The sequence below is a fragment of the Oryctolagus cuniculus genome, chromosome 6 (genome assembly GCF_051225735.1).
Source record: "Oryctolagus cuniculus isolate XC-2025 breed Fujian yellow rabbit chromosome 6, ASM5122573v1, whole genome shotgun sequence".
Lineage (NCBI taxonomy): Eukaryota > Metazoa > Chordata > Mammalia > Lagomorpha > Leporidae > Oryctolagus > Oryctolagus cuniculus.
Genome location: NC_142872.1, coordinates 166,309,653 through 166,332,660, shown reverse-complemented (window position 1 = coordinate 166,332,660; position 23,008 = coordinate 166,309,653). Strand labels below are relative to the sequence as shown.

Below are 23,008 nucleotides of genomic sequence, written 5' to 3'. Positions count from 1 at the left end.
GTCAGATCAGCCATGAGATTTGGGACTTGTTCCTTATTTCCGTATTGAAGAAAATACTATTGTAGTGCGAGTATTTCACAGATCAACAGTAAGTTACTCCATCTCATGCGGCACCTGGCGGGCCACAGTTGGTGGCTGATCCGCGTTACTTGCCTGTTTGACAAAGGCGGTGTTCTGTGCCGCCTCCCGTGCAGGCCAGCCAGGATGGGCGTGTGTCCTGAGCGAGTGTGGGGCAGTGGCTCAGAAAGCTGACTGGGAAAACTGACTCCTTCAGCTCAGTGTCGCGTTTGAGCGAGTCACTAGACTCTGTATATTTGAGTTTCCGCATCTGTAAAGTGGGGATAAAACTGGTCTCTTAGCACCCAAGATTCCTCTGAGCGTCGTGTGGGTTAGCCGGGCCCGGTGTGGTGGACAGCAGGGTAAGCTGCCTCGGACAACCATAAAAAGGCTGTAACCATGCACCTGTTTCTCCAAAAGCTGTTTTGGTTTACTTGCCGTGTTACTTTAGATTTAGATTTTTAGAGGACTGTTTGTGGCTAACGTCCATGTTGAACTGTGAGATGCTGCCCCGCTCTATGTGGTGGAGCTGGAATTAGCTGTGATGGGCGCCAGAAAACAGAATCCAGGGGATATGTGCCTCAGTCACCGAGAATAATTCTCAGATATTTAAAATTTCTGTGTCTGTTAGTGCTGCGAGAGACACATTTTAAAAAATCTTAACCCAATAAAACAAGCAAGTCAAACTCAAATCAAGGGACATTCCATATATTCTGATCCTTACTCTCACGGGTGTCAAGATCATGAAAGACACGGAGACAGCAGGAAGCCGTCGCCGTCACCGAGGACAGGCCGAGTAAATGTGGGGCGGTGTCTGGAGTGACAGGCGGCAGTGGACAGAGCCCCGAATTTATGTCACGGTCAGTGACGAGTGCTCTGCTCACTGTCTTGGTGGGGTCGTGCTGACACTGGGGAGCTGGGAACACGCACCTAGGACTCTGCTCTTGGGCAGATCTGCTGGGAACCTCTGGTGAGTGGCAGGGCAAGGCTGGGTTTATCTCAGTGTGACTCACAGTCGAAGTATAGCTCTATTAGTTTTTAATTTGTATGTATCTCATAAATACAACATTAGGAACATAGTGATCCTTCCCACCCCACCTGCGCTTCTCCTCCCCCCCCCCCCCAGCTCCTCTCCCTGTCCTCCTCCCTCCTTTCCTCCTCAAAAGAAGGAGGAGGAAAGAATAAAAAAGAGAGCTGTTCTCTGTTACGGCTTCCAGACGGCAATTCCACCATTTCCCTTCCTGTTTCCCTTCTTTCCTTTTCTGTCCAATTCCTGAATAATAAGAGTAGTTCCCTAGAGTACTTCATTAAAGAGCTTATTGCTTGTTGAAGAGTCATGTGACTGAGAGGAAGAGACAGAAAGACACAGGTCTTCCGTCTGCTGGTTCACTCCTCAGATGGCAACAACAGCTGGTGCTGGGCAGGCCAAGGCCATGAACTGAGAACTCCGTCTGGGTCTCCCACATCATCACCTGTTGCCTTCCTGTGTGCATCAGCAGAGAGCTGGATTGGAGTCAAACTGGCACTCCAGTGTGGAACATGGGCCTCACATGCAGCGCTTAACCTGCGGTTCCACAGTGCTGGCCCCAGGAGTGCTGTGAGAAGCTAGTGGTCATTGTAATTTCTGTGATCAGCAGCTGACCACTTCAGATGAACTTTGTTGAGCACAGAAATGCATGGCTTGATATGGGTTGAACATCCCTGATCTGAAAATCCAAAGAGCATGAGTTTATAATTTTAGAACATTTAGGATTTTCGAATTAGGCATGTCCAACTGGTGATGTGTATGAAAATGTGACATTGCTGAAATACTGTTAAATCTTAAATACTTCTGATCTTAAGGGTTTTGGACAAGGAACACACCACATCTGTGTTTGTTCACTAGTAAGTTCCTGATGCCTGCTTTGTGCTGGGACCTGAGTGGGGGTGACAGGGAGAATGAGGCCAGTTGTCTGCTTGGAGACCCTGTAGGTAGGAGGAAAAAGGCCCACCTTTTGTACACTACTAATGTTCTGAATGTAGGGGTTGTCATTGTGGTACAGTAGGTTAAGCCACTACTGTGAAGCCAGCAATGCAGATCAGAGTGCAGGTGCAGGTTCCAGCTGCTCCACTTGCGCTCCAGCTCCCTGCTAATTAGTGCCTGAGGAAGCAGCAGAGGATGATCCCAGCACCTGGACCCCTGCACCCATGGGCGATAGATACCTGGTGGAGCTCTGGGCTTCAGGAGCTCTGGAGCGCAGGCTGCTTCAGCCTGGCCCACATGGACTTTTGCAGCCATGTGGGAATGATGAACCAGTGGATGGGAGATCTCTCTCTGTCTCCCTGCCTCCTCGGTCACTCTACCTTTTAAACAAATAAATTAAAAAAAAAATCCCTATTTAGTACTTGGTAGAAGGGCGGAAAAGTTATTCCTTAATAATCCATTCTTAGCCTGTTGTTTCATGACAGACCCTTTGCATCTGGAAGCCCTATAGGAGTGCATTGTTGCTAGCAGCATATGTGAGTCACTAGGTGGCAAAGACAGTATGATTGATGAGCAGCCGTTTGTGATGACCAGCCTCGTAATACTGCTTCGTTGTGGAGAAGTGACACTTCCTTAGTAACTGTCTGCCTGGAAGGTGGTTTAGAGTTGGGCCGTGTCCACACACAGATGCTTGTCCCCAACTCTGAGGAGGCAGGGTGCTGAGGTTTGAGCGGTAGTGCGGCACGGTCTCTCTGCTCCTAGCTGTCCTCGAAGTGCCTTGATACGGATCCAGAGATGCGAGGAAGCTACATTTTGTGGAGCTTTGCCTCACTGAGAAATTAGGAACCAACAGGTGCTTTCTGAGGTAGACATGAAAAACTAGCTGGAGTTTTTTCTGAAGGTCAAGATCCAGTTTTTGTCCAGTGCTGAGTCCTGTAGATCTCTTTAGGGAAAGCTTGTGGACACTCCTGGACAGGCAGCAAGAAAGAAGAGGGTGCATGGGAAACTGTGAGTGCAGATGACCCCTCCCCCAGCTGCCCGTGGATTTACTGTGGCTGTCATCTGACACTGTCCCCGGCTGGTTTAGCTTGGAGCCGTGTCCAAGCTGGCGAAGCAGCATTCAGAGAATTCACACATTGCTCTGTGCTCGACTGCCTCCAGCAAACCCGTACGAGTGATCTGCAGGTCACTTACTGCAGAGTTGCCTGTTCGCGGGGCGTGTGCTCGCTTTCTCGAAGCTTGCCAGCAGGTTGAATGGTCAGCCTGAGCAGCTTAGGTCTTACCTCCATGCACATTGGTTCCTGAGAGAATTTTGGGAGGAATAAAACAAGACCAGACTGATGACTGACTCTGGTACAAGCTGATGGCTTCCATTTCTGTTGTAAGAGAGCAGCATAGACGTTTTATTTTCTTTTTTAAATAAAATCTGACCTTTTAACCATTTAAAATTTTTTATTTATTTAAAAGGCAGAGACAGGAAGTGAGAGAGAGCTCCCTTCTGCTGTTTGACTCCTCAAAAGTCCACAGCAGCCCACACAGAGCCAGGATGAAGCTGGGAGCCAGTCACTCAATCTGGGCCTCCCACGTGAGTGGCAGGAGCCCTGTGTAACTCGAGCCTTCACCCGCTGCTTCCCGGGTCAGCACTAGCAAGAAGCTGGAGTCGGGAGTGGGTCTAGGATCCACGCTGAGGCACCAGACATTTGGGGTGTTAGCTGTCACTCCAGCTGCTGTTCCGAAAGCTCACCCCCTTCTTGCCGGTTTCCTAGTCACCAGGAGACACTGAGAGGAGGAGGAGGAGGAGGAGGAGGAGCAGGGCCTGGCCTCTGTTGCTACCTCGGGCTCTTCAGTGGAATCAGACAGAGAAGCAGTGGAGTGGGTGGGTCTGGGGTGCTCCGTCCAGTGAGGTTGTGCCCTCAGACCCTGGAGGTCAGCAGCTGGAGCACAGGGAGCCCGAGAGGGCTCAGTGTGATGGAGCTGAGCTGGTGCTTTGGTGCTCAGAGCCCCAAGGAGAATGGCCAGTAGCCCCGCAACTGGACCCCGTGCTCTCATGCCAGCGAGGTGTCGACGTCTGGAACCTGCCTTCTTCCCGCACCCTTGCGTTCAGCATTGCAGGGAGTGGATGTTGAACACTCATTTTCAAAGAATGACCAGCCTGCTGCCTGTAATTTATGAACAAGCAGCTGTTGGGAACTCAGTACAAAGCAGAGAACTGGCCTCCTTCTTGGACCTCTTTCACGTGATTAGATCTGTGTGGTCTGCGTGTCATGTCAGTACTTACCGAAGTTAAAAATGTTCTTGTTAGAATCATGAATGTTAAAGATTTGCCGTTATATTCTGGTCCCCATGCTCCTGTGACAACCATTCTTTGCAACTGCTGCCATGTTCTAATTTGTTATTTCATGGATTTCAAAAAGTTCATGGAAAAATGAGTTAAAAGGTAAGTTTGTTGTGGTGTAGATGTTTGAAATCATATTTCCCATGAACTTCTGGAAGACCTCTCCTGTCATAAACTGAGGCAGCCTAATCTCTCTATTTTTAAAGACTTATTTGTTTTATTTGGAAGAGTTGCTGAGAGATCTTTCATCCGCTGGTTCACTTCTCAAATGGTGCATCGGCCAGAGCTGTGCCAGACCGAAGCCAGGAGGCAGGAAGATTCTTCCAAGTGTCTCACATGGGTGCAGAGGGCCCAAGCACTTGGTCCGTCTTCCACTGCCTTCCCAGGCACATTAGCAGGAAGCTAGACTAGAAGTGGAGCAGCCAGTTGGGGCCGATGCTGTGGCATAGCAGGTTAAGCCACTGCCTGCAGTGCCTGCATATCATATAGGCGCTGGTTCAAGACCCGGCTGCTCCACCTCTGATCCAGCTCTCTGCTATGGCCTGGGAAAACAGTACAGATGCTCAAGTCCTTGGGCCCCTGCACCCGTGTGGGAGGCCCAGAAGAAGCTCCTGGCTCCTGGCCCCTGGCCTCAGATCAGCGCAGTTCTGGTTGTTGAGACCAGCTGGGGAGTGAACCAGTGGATGGAAGACCCCCCCCCCTCCGCCGCCTCTCCTTCTATCTCTGTGTAACTCTGACTTTGAAGTAAATAAATAAATATTAAAAAAAAAAAAAAAAGTGGAGCAGCCAGGTTTCAAACTAGTGCCCATATGGGATGCCAGCGCTGCAGGTGGCAGCTTCACCCGCTGCACCACAGTGCCAGCCCCAAAGCCGCCTGTTCTGTGACAGCTGCTGACACTGAAGTCTGAGCGTTCTTCCTCCTCACGTGCTAGGAAGGAGAATGCTCAGTTACAGGAGAGAGCCACGTTTGTTTGTTCATGTTGTGTATTGGAGAGGTTACTAAACCCAAGTTCTGAGTGCAGGCTCGGTTTGTGGGCCACACCCTGTCCTTGGAGGCCTTGAGGTCACTGAGGCTCCCCTCTCACCCACAGAGGCCGTGTTAGATAAGTGCTGTGCTGTCAGGTGCATTCAGAAGGTGAGATCAGTGTTCGTTTCTCCCTGCTGCCGGGGGCAGTGCCTGGGGAGGAGTGGCCTGAGCCTCGCCCGGAGCTGGAAGGAACGCAAGCAGTGCTGGAGTTGTGTCACAGCTCTTCGTGTGAGCAACAGTGTCCGCCTTGCCGGGTGCCTGTGAAGACAGTTCGTCTCCCTGCACCTGCACCCTTGCTTTCTGCACTGTGGGTTTTTTTTTTTTTTTTTTTTTTTTTTTTTGACAGGCAGAGTGGACAGTGAGAGAGAGAGACAGAGAGAAAGGTCTTCCTTTGCCCTTGGTTCACCCTCCAATGGCCGCTGCGGACGGTGCAGTGCGGCCGGCACACCGCACTGATCCGATGGCAGGAGCCAGGTACTTCTCCTGGTCTCCCATGGGGTGCAGGGCCCAAGCACTTGGGCCATCCTCCACTGCACTCCCTGGCCACAGCAGAGAGCTGGCCTGGAAGAGGGGCAACTGGGACAGAATCCGGAGCCCCGACCGGGACTAGAACCCGGTGTGCCGGCGCCGCAGGCGGAGGATTAGCCTAGTGAGCCGCGGCGCCGGCCTGCACTGTGTTTTAATCCATGCCCAGCAGCATTGTGCCCCCAGGACTGAAGATCAGAAAGCCCCTCCTCTTACTGTTGGCTGAGTTTGAGGATGAGGTATCTGTTGTGATTCTTCACTGTATTCCAAGTGCCGAGCGCAAACTAGAATTTCCTTAGTGAATTCATTCTGTGTCCAGAGGGGAGCAGACTGACTTCTTAGGGACTGGTTTATTTTCAGTTAACTCCTAGAAAGATGCTTTGTTAATTTATGACGAAGCAAAGATCCTGTGATTGGCTGTGTAAAATGTCTCCACATCCGGTCTCAAGTCACCTGGTGAGCACACAGACCTGTGTAGGCAGCCATAGCGTGGAAAACCTGGGGCCAGACTGATGGTTAATACTGTTGGGCTTGTCTTAGGGGTAACATAGCCTGTACCCTGAACATTCCCCAGAACACACAGTGCAGGTGTTCTTTGCGGAGCATCCATCTGACCTGTTACCTCCTGTGTGGTAAGCCTTGTAGTCAAGCTTTGCTAACCTCGAGCCCATTTCCTTTCTGTTCCATTTAGATTTTGAGGTCTAAAGCTTTAGTTAGTCCTTGGAGCAGTTAGGAGTCTCTTGCTCCATTCTTTGATACTCACCCATTAAACCAGCTGTTGGCCAGCCTCCTCCCTAACTTTGGCCCTCTCTTGTCTCCTGTCTTAGGTGCAGGTGACATCCAGTTCTGTGTCTGTAAGGCCCTTACCTGGTGACTTTCAGTAGCCCTGCTCTCTTCTGAGCCACGGACTTGTGTCCAGCTGCCCTCTGGGTAGTTGAGATCACAGACGTGAGTGCCGTTAACATGGCTTTGCTTTCTTTCCTTCCCCTCCTTCTGTTTACCACTTGTGCCATACAAACTCCAGTCGCCCTGGATTCCTTGCTCATAGAAAGGTCCAGATGGCTCAGAAGCACCCGTTCCTGTCTTCCTCTGCCCGCCCAGCTCCATGCCAGTGGTACTTCCGGCTGGGCTTGTAATAGTCACCTGGCTTCAAAAAAAAAAGACGAGGCTAACACTGTGGCTTAGAAGGTTAAGCCTCTGCTGACAGTGCCGGTGTCCCATATGGGCACCAGTTCAAGTCCTCACTGCTCCACTTCCGATCCAGCTCCCTGCTAATGCACCTGGGAAAGCAGCAGAAGAAGGCCCAAGAGCTTGGGCCCCTGCATCAGTGTGGGGAGCTGCTGTGGGTCGCAGAGCGGAGGGCGATTACAGGAGTGAGTTTCATGGGTTTATTTCCTCAGCTCAATATAGAAATAAAAAGCTGGGAAGCAGTTTGCAAAGAGGCAGACATTTTTATTTGACAGAAAAGCGTCTGGTCCCGGAGGAGGCCAGGTAGAGTGTTGGAGCGGGGCACTGGCTTTGAGGAAGTGTCCAGGGCTTTTACGGCCTTACCATCTGTTCACTGGGCCATTCTATTGGGAGTGCCCTTTGGATGGGGGTTTCACAGCCGATAGGTCGATTGGCTCGGGGCTCATGGAGATGGAGAGGGGGGCCTCTTGGAGACAGCCTGTTGCCTTAGGGGCTCACCACCCTCCTTTGCTCGCTCTGGGTGGAAGATTGCAACTAACTTGAAGGCATGATTTGCAGCCATAGGTCACACATGTAGCACAAGAAGCTATTAGTGGGGGAGGTGCTGGCCGGTCTGGAGACAAGCTTTCAGCACAGCTGGCAGCCTGCTTGTGAGGGCCCACAGACCCCTAGCGCCACCGGACAGTCTCAGAAACGCTGAAGACCCCTAGCGCCACCGGACAGTCTCAGAAACGCTGAAGAAGCTCCTGGCTCCTGGCTGCATGTTGGCCCAGCTCCAGCCATTGTGGCCATTTGAGGAGTGAACCAGGAGATGGAAGACCTCTCTTCTGTCCCTCCCTCCCTCTGCTGTCCCTGTGTGTAACTCTGCTTCTCAAATACACAAATAAATCTTAGAAGGAAAGAAAGGCAGAGTGATAGAACAAGAGGGCAGAGGGAGAGAAGAGGAGAGAGAGCGTGAGAGGAGGAGAAAGATCTTCCATCTCTGGTTTATTCCCCCAATGCCATAAGAATCATGGTTGGGCCAGGCTGAAGCCCGGAGCCTGGAACTCCATCCGGATCTCCTGTATGGGCAGCAGGGGTCCAAGCACGTGGACCGTTGTCCACCACGTTCCCAGGTGCCTCAGTAGGGAGCTGGTTCAGGAGCAGAGAGCCAGACTCAAGCTGGCATAGCAGCAGCGTAACCTGGGCCACAGCGCTTGCAGCGTGGCGGGCCGCACTGCTCCACTCTCCTGGTAGCCTGCCCCCCCTCCCCCGATTGCAAAGCTACCTGGGAGAAAACTGAACATTCGTAATCCTCAGAGTCTGCCTCTCTAGGCTCAGCGAAGTCGGCCGACCATTGTGTCCTCACCTCACCCCTGCTCGAGCCCCTCCCTCTGCTCTTCCATTTCTGGTGGCTCTGTCCCTCCCTGGTGGCAGGTGTCCCACTCTCCCACTGCATCTCCTCTTTGTCCTGCTATTCTCAATGAGGTCCCTGACGCAGTCATGCGTTGATCCACGGGGCTTCGCAGCCGCCGCAGACAGGCTGCCACCTCCACCACCCACCGAATGCGTATGCCCCGCACTCCTGGCCTCCTTGTGCTTGCGTGGCAGCCGCAGTCCAGTGTGATGCCCGTGGCCGGGCCCCGCTCCATCGCCCCGCCTCCGGCTCTGCTTCCTTTCTGTGAGGAGCCAGTCAGGACTTCCCTCTTGAGCACCACAGCCTGTGTGGCACTCTGCTTGGAGTCCTGATGTTCTCCTGTGTCAGCCCACCCTTCACCCGTCCTGCTCCTCCCACAGCCTCTCTCGTCTCCGTCCCGAGAGCTGTCCTCCTTGGCTCTCTTCTCACGATAAATCCGGAATCCGACTGCTTCTCAGTTTTCTGTTTGTGTGCTCGTGTTGGGGTTAATTCAGCAGCCAGAGCACCCCTGGTAAAACCGCGTCAGAGGCCGCCGCTGCTCTGCACGGCAGGAGGAGAGCCGTGGCGGCCTGCATCTCTGGCCCCCGCACTGGACCCCATCGCATGATCCTCAGGCTGCTTCCCGAAGCTGCACTGGGGTCCTGCTGCCTGAGAAGTACTTCCCTCTGCCGCACAGGGCTTTGGGAATTCACTGAAAACCCCGCGGAAAGCGACCTGAACACCATCGGTCGTCAATCACACGGGGAAAGCACAGCTGGGCTGTCCATCCCGTGTGCTTTGCTGTGAGCTGACCACGCCCGCGTGTGCCTCTGTGTCTTGCCTCCTCCTTCTGTGTGGTGCGTCCATTCTGCACCGTCAGCTTTTTTCACGCAACACCGTGATACTGATTTACTCCGTAAATTAGTTGTACAGAACCGAATTTCAGGACTGCATGCACTGTTGACTGTGTAGATGGGTACGCCAGAGTTCAGGTGTTGCTGAAGGATGACTGTGAATGATTCTGTGGTCAGGCTCCTTGCTGCTGAGTCTGTGTGAATAGCCTTAATAATTCCTGAAGAGTAATGGCCTGCAGTTTTATTTTGCACTGAGGGTCGTGATTTTCTATGTGTTGTGATTTGTGTTGCTTTCAGAAAGGCGTGTCAGTTTCCCCCTCTGTGGAATGAATGTGCCCGTGTGTGTCAGTTTCCCCCTCTGTGGAATGGATGTGCCCGTGTGTGTTAGTTTCCCCCTCTGTGGAATGAATGTGCCCGTGTGTGTCAGTTTCCCCCTCTCCTGGAATGGATGTGCCCGTGTGTGTCAGCTTCCCCCTCTGTGGAATGGATGTGCCCGTGTGTGTCAGCTTCCCCCTCTGTGGAATGAATGTGCCCGTGTGTGTCAGTTTCCCCCTCTGTGGAATGAATGTGCCCGTGTGTGTCAGTTTCCCCCTCTCCTGGAATGGATGTGCCCGTGTGTGTCAGCTTCCCCCTCTGTGGAATGGATGTGCCCGTGTGTGTCAGTTTCCCCCTCTCCTGGAATGGATGTGCCCGTGTGTGTCAGTTTCCCCCTCTGTGGAATGGATGTGCCCGTGTGTGTCAGCTTCCCCCTCTGTGGAATGGATGTGCCCGTGTGTGTCAGTTTCCCCCTCTGTGGAATGGATGTGCCCGTGTGTGTCAGTTTCCCCCTCTGTGGAATGAATGTGCCCGTGTGTGTCAGTTTCCCCCTCTGTGGAATGGATGTGCCCGTGTGTGTCAGTTTCCCCCTCTGTGGAATGGATGTGCCCGTGTGTGTCAGTTTCCCCCTCTGTGGAATGAATGTGCCCGTGTGCGTCAGTTTCCCCCTCTCCTGGAATGGATGTGCCCGTGTGTGTCAGTTTCCCCCTCTGTGGAATGGATGTGCCCGTGTGTGTCAGCTTCCCCCTCTGTGGAATGAATGTGCCCGTGTGTGTCAGTTTCCCCCTCTGTGGAATGGATGTGCCCGTGTGTGTCAGTTTCCCCCTCTGTGGAATGAATGTGCCCGTGTGCGTCAGTTTCCCCCTCTCCTGGAATGGATGTGCCCGTGTGTCAGTTTCCCCCTCTCCTGGAATGGATGTGCCCGTGTGTGTCAGCTTCCCCCTCTGTGGAATGGATGTGCCCGTGTGTGTCAGCTTCCCCCTCTGTGGAATGGATGTGCCCGTGTGTGTCAGCTTCCCCCTCTGTGGAATGGATGTGCCCGTGTGTGTCAGTTTCCCCCTCTGTGGAATGAATGTGCCCGTGTGTGTCAGCTTCCCCCTCTGTGGAATGGATGTGCCCGTGTGTGTCAGCTTCCCCCTCTGTGGAATGGATGTGCCCGTGTGTGTCAGTTTCCCCCTCTCCTGGAATGGATGTGCCCGTGTGTGTCAGCTTCCCCCTCTGTGGAATGGATGTGCCCGTGTGTGTCAGTTTCCCCCTCTGTGGAATGGATGTGCCCGTGTGTGTCAGTTTCCCCCTCTGTGGAATGGATGTGCCCGTGTGTGTCAGCTTCCCCCTCTGTGGAATGGATGTGCCCGTGTGTGTCAGTTTCCCCCTCTCCTGGAATGGATGTGCCCGTGTGTGTCAGCTTCCCCCTCTGTGGAATGGATGTGCCCGTGTGTGTCAGTTTCCCCCTCTGTGGAATGGATGTGCCCGTGTGTGTCAGTTTCCCCCTCTGTGGAATGGATGTGCCCGTGTGTGTCAGCTTCCCCCTCTGTGGAATGGATGTGCCCGTGTGTGTCAGCTTCCCCCTCTGTGGAATGGATGTGCCCGTGTGTGTCAGCTTCCCCCTCTGTGGAATGGATGTGCCCGTGTGTGTCAGTTTCCCCCTCTGTGGAATGAATGTGCCCGTGTGTGTCAGCTTCCCCCTCTGTGGAATGGATGTGCCCGTGTGTGTCAGTTTCCCCCTCTGTGGAATGGATGTGCCCGTGTGTGTCAGTTTCCCCCTCTGTGGAATGAATGTGCCCGTGTGTGTCAGTTTCCCCCTCTGTGGAATGGATGTGCCCGTGTGTGTCAGCTTCCCCCTCTGTGGAATGGATGTGCCCGTGTGTGTCAGCTTCCCCCTCTCCTGGAATGAATGTGCCCGTGTGTGTCAGTTTCCCCCTCTGTGGAATGAATGTGCCCGTGTGCGTCAGTTTCCCCCTCTCCTGGAATGGATGTGCCCGTGTGTGTCAGTTTCCCCCTCTGTGGAATGGATGTGCCCGTGTGTGTCAGCTTCCCCCTCTGTGGAATGGATGTGCCCGTGTGTGTCAGCTTCCCCCTCTGTGGAATGGATGTGCCCGTGTGTGTCAGCTTCCCCCTCTGTGGAATGGATGTGCCCGTGTGTGTCAGCTTCCCCCTCTGTGGAATGAATGTGCCTGTGTGTGTCAGCTTCCCCCTCTGTGGAATGGATGTGCCCGTGTGTGTCAGCTTCCCCCTCTGTGGAATGGATGTGCCCGTGTGTGTCAGTTTCCCCCTCTGTGGAATGGATGTGCCCGTGTGTGTCAGTTTCCCCCTCTGTGGAATGGATGTGCCCGTGTGTGTCAGCTTCCCCCTCTCCTGGAATGAATGTGCCCGTGTGTGTCAGCTTCCCCCTCTGTGGAATGGATGTGCGGTTCTGGCTGAGATGTGGGTGGTAGCTGTTGTCCAGTGCCCTCCCCACAGGTTCTGATAGACACAGGAGTGTCGTACAAATTTCTGCTCAGGAAATAACTACCAGTGAACTGCCTGCTTAACACTGGCCGAGATGGCAGACTGCAAGTTCTGTGCATCTTACAGGCATGACAGATGAGTAAAGCTCTGCTAAGCGTGCTGTTCCCTGTGGATGGCAGTCGGTGTATTCTCTGGGGTTAGGAAGGAAACCCCACTACTGCGGCAGTCTGTGCCCTGTTTCTCTGAAGAGTCTCGTCCTTTCTCGTGCAGGCCAAAACACTCAGAAAGCTGATCCAGCAGACGTTTAGACAGTTTGCCAACCTTAACCGAGAAGAAAGTATTCTCAAATTCTTCGAGATCCTCTCTCCAGTGTACAGATTCGATAAGGAGTGCTTCAAGTGCGCGCTCGGGGTGCGTATGGCAGCGGGGGGCACCGGGCGGCTCCATCTGCAAACCGTCTTCACAGGAACATGCACGTTTCTCACGGAAGGAAAGCCAAGTTGGGACTTCTTGTTCCCAGCATCAGGGTGTTATTGTCATTTCAGGTGGGGGGATGCAGGAGGAGCTGGCTCAGTGTGAGAGTGTAAGATCTCCTTCCCAACAGCGGGCCTGCGTTCGGAGGCAGGCGTTTGTGTTCCAGCCCCGCAGTTTGTAGCTCACCTGCTCCAGTAGCCTTCCCAAAGGAGCCACTGGGTTCTCAGTGGAGAGAGCGCAGTGTGTCTGTCTAGGCTCAGCCTCCTGGGTCGGGGAGTGACCAGTGTGGTCTTTCACGCGTTTAGGTAGATCAGTAGCAAGCCAGGCCAGTCGCCCTTGGGTTCTTTAGTGTACCCGTGCTTCTTTATCTAAAATCTCTCTTCCTTCCGGCGCTGCTGTCCTCACCGTCTCCCCTTCAAAAGTCAAGCTGGATTATTTCAGTGGAGCTGGCAATTGGCCCAGAAGAAGGGATCAGCTACCTGACGGACAAGGGCTGCAACGTGAGTACTTCTGCCAGAAGAGGCGTGGAATCAAGACAATGGGCATTCTTTTGAAAAAGACATCACTTTGCAGTTAGCAGATGCGTGGCATTTGTTGCTGGCCAGGGAAGGGAGCCGTACGAGAGCAGCTAGCACTGTGTCAGAACTCCTGAGAGCGTTCAGTTTTGGAGGAATGATTCCTAAAGCTGTGTATGCCTTTAGCAAGAACTGAATGGGGCTGTCCCAGTTCATGCTCTGCGTAAGGTTTCAGTGTATTTGTACTCATATCCTTTGAAACAGCCCCTTCTTGCTATTTCTAGAAAAAAAAATGTTCACAACTCGGCTCCAATTCCTGCTCGCCTTCCTCGGCGCCTGTCAGCCGACACAGAGCCGCCCTGGCCAGTGAAACAGCAGCAGCTGCAGCTGCCCTCGCTGGCGTCTCCTGTGCTGTGCGGTTCAGGGAAGGGCTAATCCCCAGTAAGGGCAGCTTTGGCCACGCGAATCTTTTACTCAGAGTGTGTAAGGATTGTCGCGTGCAGAGTGACTGTGGTCGTGAAATGCTCGAAGGACGAAGACGTGAGGTCAAGAGGGGTTTATTCTACTCAGAGAAATGAGTGTAGCATTCTTGATGTGTTCTAAGGTTCAGTCTGCATGGGAAGGGTCCTTTAGATACCTGTTGTCTCCCTGGCTTCGTTACATCCTGTGAGGGTACTTGACAGTGATTATGGAAAAATAGAGTTGCAAGTTTGTTTTGGCACAAAAATTTTGAAATGCAGAGTTGGTGCTTAGCCTGCAGATGAAATCGCCCCTGCGCCACAGTGGAGTGCTGCCTTAGACCGGCTCCGGCTCCGGCTCGTGACACCTGCTCTCAGCCAGCGCAGACCCTGAGAGGCAGTGGTGGCACCTCAGGTCACTGGGTTCCTGCCATCCGCTTTGGGAGGCCTGGATTGAGTTCCCAGCTCCTGGCTTTGATTCTGACCCAGCTGTGGCTGTTGAAGCATTTGGGGGAGAAACCAGCAACGTGGAGTCAGGTGGAGCTGTGTGTGCACTCGTGCGTGCATTCCCTCTGTGTGTCTCTGCTTCTCAAATAAATAACGTGTTACAAAACTTTTGAAAGTCATGTATATCAAGGACCAGTGCTGTGGCTTAGGAGATTAAGTCATCGTCTGCAGTGCTGGCATCCCATGTAGGCGCCATTTTGAGTCCCAGCTGCTCCAGTTCCTGTCCAGCTCCCTGCTAATGCACCTGGGAAGGCAGTAGAAAATGCACCCAAGTGGGAGACCGGAAGTAGCTCCTGGCTTCCGATCAGCCTTGTTCCGGCATTGCAGCCATTTGGGGAGTGAACCAGGGAATGCGAGAACTCTCCCTCTAACTCTCCCTGTCTCTCTCACTCGGCCTTTCAAATAAATAAATACATCTAAAAAAAGAAATCTAATAAAAGAAAAATCACGTATATCAGATCTTTAGAAACTTCCTGGAAATGTATGTTGTTAAAAAACTATGCATTTCAAGAAATTTGTGCCAAAAGAAGCTTATCTTTTAATTCTATTTTTTCCACAAGCATTTGGATGTACCCTTGTAGCAGCACAGAGTCACTCCCGCCGAGATCCCGTAAGGTCCCTCCCAGGCTGGCACGGCAGCCGAGTCAGAGGAGCCTTCTGCCTCCCTCCTTCCTGGCCTTCTGGTCTCTCTGGTGACCGTCTCATCTTCGGGCGGCGGGGCGGGGGGGGAGGGGCAGGCGTCCCAGGAGAGGGTCACGGGGCTGCTCTGGTGGGGCCTACTTTAACAATGGTTTTCTCCCCCAGGCTTTAGTCTTAGGGAGGGTCTCTGCAAGAGAATGGGTTGGGGGTGGGATTGGTGAGAATTTCCTAGAACAGTTAACAGAATCCATGAAGTGGGTCTCTTGGCCGGAGTCTAACGATTTGACCTTGTCTTTCCAAAGCCCACACATCTGGCTGACTTCAATCAAGTGCAGACCATTCAGTATTCAAACAGCGAGGACAAGGACAGAAAAGGAATGCTGCAGCTCAAAATAGCCGGCGCACCCGAGGTGAGGGCCCTGAGAGCCTGCGAGCAGGACACGGAGTCGTGGTGGTGTGTCAGAACTCGCAGTTCTCTTTAGGAAGAGGGAGAAGTGTTGATGGGTCATGGGAATCATGAGGTTCCAGTACACATAGTCATGGCTGAATGGCCTGGGAGGAAGGCAGGAGACAGACGTAAACATTACCAGAAGCCTTCTTATGAAGATAATCGGGGATTGCCGTGAAGGGTCAAGGAAGTCAGCGTCTTGCAAGCGCGTCTGTGTCCTCTGCGCCGCGTCATTTCCCCGACCGTGCGTGTGGGTGCCGTCCCCGGAGCTGTAGCACTCGTAGTAAGACAGCCCCTCTCCGTAAGGGTCCTGTGCATTGTCAACAAACAAGGTAGGCGCTGGGATGTGCTGCAGCCAGCCACGTTCTGTGGGAAGGGACCTGAGGGATGGGTTTGTTGGCCGAGGTCACAGTTTTTGGCAAAAATGGGGCTCGCTCTTACAATAGCCTGAACCCACAGTGTGTGCTCCTCAGCCTGCCCCAGCACAGGAAGAAGAGAAGTGGCGTGAGAGTGACCACGAGGCAGACAGGTGTAAGGTGGCCCTCTCTGTGGAGCTCAGTTGCGCAGAGAAACCCGAGCGGTCGGTGGCGTCACGGTTGTGCCTGTGTGATGCACGCTGTCTGGGGTTCCTTGTCCGTCGCAACCACTGCCCCGGTGGGTGGGTCTGCAGTACTCCCGACTCGGGCAGATGCTTCCCCCTGTTCCGTGAGGCTCCGTGAGGCCACACAGTCCACTGACTGTGAGGGGGAAGCAGACATTACCGTGCAGTGCTGAGCACTTGCTGCAGATGGAGACTTCCCGGAGTTCTCAGTAAGGATGCTGTGCCGTCTTCTCCATCTTTTCCTTCCGTTATCCCGGAAATACCACTTAGGATAACGCAGGTTAGAAAAAGACTTCATTTAGAAGGAGAACATGAATAACTAAGACATTCTTGTACTTGAAAATAAAGTACAGCTTTTATTATTTTCTGAACAATACCAGAGATAGGCCTTTAGGAAGTTTATCAAAATTGGACATATTTATGTTGAAAAGAGTGATTTTTCTCAAGCCTTGGGCAGAACATTCTGTATGTCCTAAAATTAGTGAAATTTCAGTAATTTTTTTATGTTGGAAAAATTACAGGCTGGCGCCACGGCTCACTAGGCTAATCCTCTGCCTGCGGTGCCGGCACTCCAGGTTCTAGTCCCGGTTGGGGCGCCAGTTCTGTCCCAGTTGCTCCTCTTCCAATCCACCTCTCTGCTGTGGCCCGGGAGTGCAGTGGAGGATGGCCCAAGTGCTTGGGCCCTGCACCCCATGGGAGACCAGGAGAAGCACCTGGCTCCTGGCTTCGGATCAGTGCAGCGCGCTGGCTGTAGCGGCCATTTCGGGGGTGAACCAATGGAAGGAAGACCTCTCTCTCTCTCTCTCTCTCCCTCTCTCTCTCTGTCTAACTCTGCCTGTCAAAAAAAAAAAAGAAAAAGAAAAAAATTACAGATTGAAAATTTACTCTACTCTTAATTTCAAAAATAAGTCAAAATTTAACGTTCTGATTATCTGAATTCATCCCTTAGAGTGCCACAGGGGCTAGACATTTTGAAGGAGATTCTAGAAATCAGCCTCCATTGAGTCTGCCTCTGTGAAGTATTCTAGGAGTAATGTCCTTAAATATCAAGCTTCCGTTTTCACTCAGATCTCTCATGACAGATCTCTTTTCACTCCCACTCTGGGCTGTTTTCAAGTGTATGTAGAGGTCTGATGTCACAGTGCAGCTGTCCCTTTGATTACGGGCAAGAACAATAATGTCTCTTTCTTGGTTTCTCCCCCTGGTTAGCCTCTCACAGTGACGGCACCCTCCCTAACCATCGCAGAGAATATGGCTGACCTGATAGATGGATACTGCCGGCTGGTGAACGGGGCCACACAGTCCTTTATCATCAGACCCCAGAAAGGTGAGCCCCTCTGCGGTTGCATGTCCCCAGTGCGTTCTTACTAACTGCTGGACAAACTCGCTCGCCACAGCTGCTCAGCCTGCCTCTAGGTGACTGCAGACGTGAGGGCCGGGTGAGAACTCAGCCCAGTGGTTCTCTGGGGCCGTGGTCCAGCTTGCATTTGCCATGGACCAAGGCTGGACTGGAAGGGAGAGTACAGAAAGCATTGTCCTGCCCACAGTGCTGGCTGTTGAACTACTTAGAGCAGATTCTCGGTTATCACCAGTATTTTTAAATAAACTTCGAGAATTATATTCTGGATTTTTTTAAAAAGTGTACCTTGTAATTCACATTGTGCGTAGTCTGTTTTGTATTTTTTCTTGTATGTCCCAAATGCTTAAGGCAGTAGAAGAGCAAAATAAATTCGAAATCCTGGTGTATAATCGGCATTAGCATGGTTAAGTATCTAAGAAGCAACAGGCTGGCGTTGTGCAGCAACAATGGATTTCTTGCAGTGTTTGACAAGGGCTGCTGCAGCAGGTTTGGATTTCTGAAGTGACGAAGTGAAAGTGCTCCAGAGGGTGGTAGCACGGCGGGAAGCAGGGGACGCCTGAGCTTTGGCACTGCATCCACTCAGAGGCCCAGGGCTGGGCCCTTGGTGTCCTCCTGTGCAGAATCCTTCGCTGGTCTGTGCTGCGAGCGGAGCGGGCCCTGCTGCCGCAGCGTTGGCAGAAAGCTGACTTGCTCTGTTGTTCGGCCTGGCACGCCACGCGTCATGGTGTGATCTCGGCGTGCTGCTAGCACTGACGTTGCCTGTTAGGGTTTAGTTGTAGCAGCATTTTGCCCTGCAGGAGCTGGCCTCTGTACGTGGAATTTGTCCTTATTACTACTCCTCCAGCACTCAACATCGGGGACTGGGTGTTGTGAAGTAGACTCCCCAAGTGCTGTGCGGTGTCCCAGTGAGCAGAGCCGAGTGCACTCGGGAAGAGAGTAGGGGGCCAGTGACGGTCCCCTGGAGCCCAGGGAGCCCGCTCACCTGCTGGGGAAGCAGCCTGTGTGTCAGCGGAGGAGTCCTTGGACCCGTATAAAAGGTGCTGATGGTGTTTGGCTCTGGGATCAGTAGCTGAAGCCACAATCCAGAAGTCTACTAAGTAAACAAAATCTCTGTGATTCCAGGACACGGCTTTTCTAGCAAAAGTGTTTTCCCACATTGATTACACGGGTAAAGCCTGTATCTGTTTTTTTGTTTTTTTGTTTTTGTTTTTTTGAAATACAGTTTATACTTACTGAACTTTTCTTGCTGTGAAACCTGGTAATGAAGATACTTTCAGAAATCTGAAGATGCTGTCAGTTAGAACCTTTGCCAGCCCCGTGCGCTTCATTTTTTGCTTTGTGTGTGGTTTTTTTTTTTTAAAGATTTATTTATTTATTTGAGAAGTAGAGTTAAGAGAAAGAAAGAAGCACAGATGAAGAGGTCTTCCATCCGCTGGTTCACTCCCCAAATGGCTATCGTGGCTAGAGCTGGGCCAATCTGGAGCCAGGATCTTCCCTCCAGGTCTCCCATGCTGGTGCAGGGGCCCAAGCACTTGGGCCACCTTCCACTGCTCTCCCAGGCCATTGGCAAGGAATTGGATTAGCAGTGGAGCACGGGAATCAAACTGGTGCCCACATGGATGCTGGTGCCACAGGCGGAGGCCCCCCTACTCTGCCACAGCACTTTCCTCTCGCTTTGTGCTGTACACAGTAGTATACACTCCTCACAGATGCCGTGTGAATAATTTGGGGGAGAATTCCTTACACAAACATAGTACTTCAGGGAAAGCATGAATTGTAACATTGATTTGTAAGTAAACTTCCAAATTCCATCCTGATGTTCCAGAATGTCCTTTGTTGGTATGTTAGTGCACACTGACATTAGGCACTAAGTGACCATTCTGCGTGTAAAACTCCAGCATCTCCCTCTGCGGACGTTACTGTTAGCTCTGCTTGCTCCCTCGCAAGAATATTCTGATACCAAATCATGAACTGAAATGCTTTTACGTTCTTTCTTCATATGAAAGTGCTCATTGTAAGAAGCAAGGTAGGACATTGATTGTTACCGATTTCACATTGTCTCTCTCTCTCTCTCTTTTTTTTTTTTTTTATTTGACAGATAGACAATGAGAAAGAGAGAGAGACAGAGAGAGAAGGTCTTCCTTCCATTGGTTCACACCCCCCAAAAGGCTGCTACAGCTGGCCCTGCACCAGTCCGAAGCCAGGAGCCAGGTGCTGCTTCCTGGTCTCCCATGAGGGTGCAGGGCCCAAGCACTTGGGCCATCCTCCACTGCCCTCCCAGGCCACATCAGAGAGCTGGACTGGAAGAGGAGCAGCCGGACTAGAACCCAGTGCTCACATGGGATGCCGGCACCGCAGGTGGAGCATTAACCAAGTGAGCCACGGCGCTGGTCCCCACATTGTGTCTTTTTAAAAACTATTTATTTATTTCAAAGAGTTAGAGGGAGAGTCAAAGAAGGATGTTCCATTCGCTCGGTCAGTCCCCTGGTGGCCACACTGCCAACCCCCTCATATTGTTTTAATATAATGAATAATTAAGCCTGATAATTTGCTTAATATAATATTATTATATGATTATATAATATTTATGTACTATGTAACTATATTTCATAGATCCCTGAGGTAGAGATATATTGTATGGTTGAATTAACATAGACAATAGCTTATAGTTAGAAATAGGAGAGGGCTTCAAAAAGTTTATGAATAATTAAATGAAAAGATAATGTATTTTTCCCATGAGGTTCTGAAGCACCCTCCTAAATGTGCATAAGAGAATATATGTCCTTTTTTTTTCCTTAAGATTTATTTATTTTATTTAAGAGGTAGAGTTACAGAGAGGGAGAAGAGTCTCCCATCTGCTGGTTCACTCCCCAAATGGCATCAATGGCCGGAGCTGGGCTGATATAAAGCCAGGAGCCAGGAGCTTATTCTGGGTCTCCCATGCAGGTGCAGGGGCCCAAGTACTTAGGCCATCTTCCACTGCTTTCCCAGGCCATAGCAGAGAGCTGGATCGGAAGAGGAATAGCCGCGAATTGAACCTGTGCCCATATGGGTTTCCGGTGCCGCAGGTGGAAGCTTAGCCTACTACGCCACAGTGCCAGCCCTGTGTGCATTTTTTTTTTTTTTTTTTTTTTTTTTTTGACAGGCAGAGTTAGACAGTGAGAGAGAGAGAGAAAGAGAGAGAAAGGTCTTCCTTCCGTTGGTTCATCCCCCAAATGGCTGCTGTGGCTGGCGCACTGCGGCTGGTGCACTGAAGCCAGGAGCCAGGTGCTTCCTCCTGGTCTCCCATGCGGGTGCAGGGCCCAAACACTTGGGCCATCCTCCACTGCCTTCCCAGGCCACAGCAGAGAGCTGGCCTGGAAGAGGAGCAACTGGGACAGAATTCGGCTCCCCAACCGGGACTAGAAACTCGGGTGCCCGCACCGCAGGTGGAGGATTATCCAAGTGAGCTGCGGTGCCGGCCCCATGTGTATGTTTTAAAATAGAAAAATTTTAAAATTTTCTGCAAATTATTTGTATTACTTTCCTGTTAATGTGCATTAAATAACAGTTATATATGTGTCCGTGTTTCTTGTCTAGAGTATATAGAGTTTCCCCAATGGTGGGCAGCATGTGTGTGCACACAGAACAGGGCACATTGGTAATAGTGCTTTGTGTGCTGCAAGTGAGCTATGCACATACCTAGATGCACCTTGCTAGTCTTTGATTTCCCAAAATTACTGTGGAGGTGTAAAGTCCTTTTAAAGAGGATATTGACTGGGGGAAAATATAATCAGAACGAGGTCTGTCCTGTTGCGCAGTAGGTTAAGCCTACACCTGCAGCGCCAGCATTCCATACAGACATAGGTTCAAGTCCTGGCTGCTCCACTTCCATCCAGCTCCCTGCTAAAGACCTTAGAAAGCAGTGCAGGATGGGCCAAGTGCTTGGGTCCCTGCACCCATGTGGGAGACCCGGAAGAAGCTCCTGCTCCTGACTCCTGGCTTTGAATTGGCCAAACTCTGGCCATTACAGCCATTGGGGAGTGAACCAGCAGATGGAAGACCTTTCTGTCTGTAAATAAATCCTTTTTAAAAAAAATAAATAAAGATAATTTTAAAATAAGAACTGCAAGGAAAGTGTTCTGGGCTGATATTCTTGAGAATCAACACATGACCTGATTATAGGATATTAAGTAATTTGTCCCTTACCTGCAAAAAGTGTTTAGAATCAATGAAATTTTAATAATTCTTCAGTAAAATCCTTAGAGGACAGATTTTTTTCAATTTAATATAGAGTCACAGTTTCATCTTTCTTACATAGGTTTTCTGTAGATAAAATGGAGGCAAACTGTTCACTGTGAGAAGAGATTTTCTAGCATGACATAAAACCCATAAAGTATAAGAACAACAGTGGCGGGATTCACGTTTATTATAACACTTAGTGGGGCTGACGCTGTGGCGCAGCAGGTTAACGCCCTGGCCTGAAGCGCAGGCATCCCATATGGGTGCTGGTTCTAGTCCCGGCTGCTCTGCTTCCCATCCAGCTCTCTGCTATGGCCTGGGAAAGCAGTAGAAGGTGGTCCAAGTCCTTGGGCTCCTGCACTCCCAGTGGGAGACCCGGAAAAAGCTCCTGGCTCCTGGCTTCAGATTGGCACAGCTCTGGCCGTTGCAGCCAATTGGGGAGTGAACCAGCGAATGGAAGACCTCTTTTTCTCTCTGCCTCTCCTTCTCTCTCTGTGTAACTCTGACTTTCAAATAAATAAATAAATCTTTAAAAAAAAAAAAACAAAACACCTAGTTAAAGCACATTTTTAAAGCTGTAGCAGAGAGAGGAAAATATTTGACACAGTGAAGAATTTACATCTTATTTTTCAAGGGTGCTGTCAGCTCACTGAATAAAACAACTCAGTATAGAAAAAGAGCGGCTGATAGAAGAATGGACATCCAGGAAACCCGTGGACACAGAAGCAATAATATTTTATACTTTCTGGATTGATCAAACAACTGGTTAAAACCACTCTTGGCAAGGCTGTTAGAAAATGTGCTCTCACACCATGTCCGTGTGAGTGGGTTCAGCGTGTTCAAATGGGTGTTTAGCACGTGTCCTGGCACTCGCTGGCACAGGAACATTCACTGGTAACATGATTTACAAAAGCAAAAGGCTAGAAGATGGGATGAGTAAATAAATGAGGGCATGTGCCCCAGTGATGGAGTGGTGTGGTAAGACAACAGATGCGGACATTTGGCGCTTGGGTGAAGCCACCCCTTTGGAGGCCTACATCCCATAATGAGGTACTGGTTCTAGTCCTGGCTACTCTGCTGCTTTTCTTTTATTAAAATATGTATTTATTTGCTTATTCATTTGAAAGGCAGAACTACAAAGAGAAAAGGGGAGGGATAGAGCGAGAGAGAGAGACATCTCCCGTCTGCTGGCTCACTTCTCATATGTATGCCGCCAGCACGAGGCAGGAACTTGGCTCACTTGATGGCTCCAGGGGCCCAAGCACTTGTCCATTTTCTGCTGCTTCCCCAGTCATGTTAGCAGGGAGCTGGAGCCGTATGTTAGAGTAGCTGGAATGTGAGCTGACGCTGCACGTAGGGTGTGTGTGTTGGAAGCAGTGGCTTCACCCTGCTGCAGCACAGAGCCACCCCGCATGCCCTCTCGACTTGCTGCGGAGGCACCGGGAACCAGAGGTGCTGGAGATCCGGTAGAATTCCTGGCTCGCCCAAACCTGGTGTTTGTGGGTGTTCGCGGAGTGAACCAGCAGGTGGTCTCTGTCACTCAGTCTTTCATATACATCTTTTTTTTTTAATAAAAGTATTCAGTACTGAAAGAGAGGTGATAGCTTTATTATTGTTACTATTTGTTAAATCCTACATGTGTGTCTGTGTATACCCAAAGACATGTGTGTTGTGTATGTGTTTATAAGCATTAAAAAA

At 51.1% G+C, this 23,008-nt stretch overlaps 1 protein-coding gene across 49 annotated transcripts in view; it reads left to right on the top strand.

Annotated features, from left to right (window-relative positions):
• PTK2 (protein tyrosine kinase 2) overlaps positions 1-23,008 on the top strand; it is a 296,019-nt gene that overhangs the window by 141,532 nt on the left and 131,479 nt on the right. For 48 of the 49 annotated variants that reach the window (XR_016236040.1, XR_016236042.1, XM_089335789.1 and 45 more), the window contains 4 exons: positions 12,358-12,498; positions 12,984-13,061; positions 14,983-15,090; positions 16,939-17,056. Coding sequence is in view for 46 of the 49 variants with exons in the window: in XM_089335789.1 (XP_089191915.1) it covers positions 12,358-12,498; positions 12,984-13,061; positions 14,983-15,090; positions 16,939-17,056 (445 nt within the window). In the remaining 3 variants the exon portion in view is untranslated. Of the gene's footprint in view, positions 1-12,357; positions 12,499-12,983; positions 13,062-14,982; positions 15,091-16,938; positions 17,057-23,008 lie in introns of those variants that run through there. The other variant, XM_089335791.1, reaches the window with a different exon arrangement.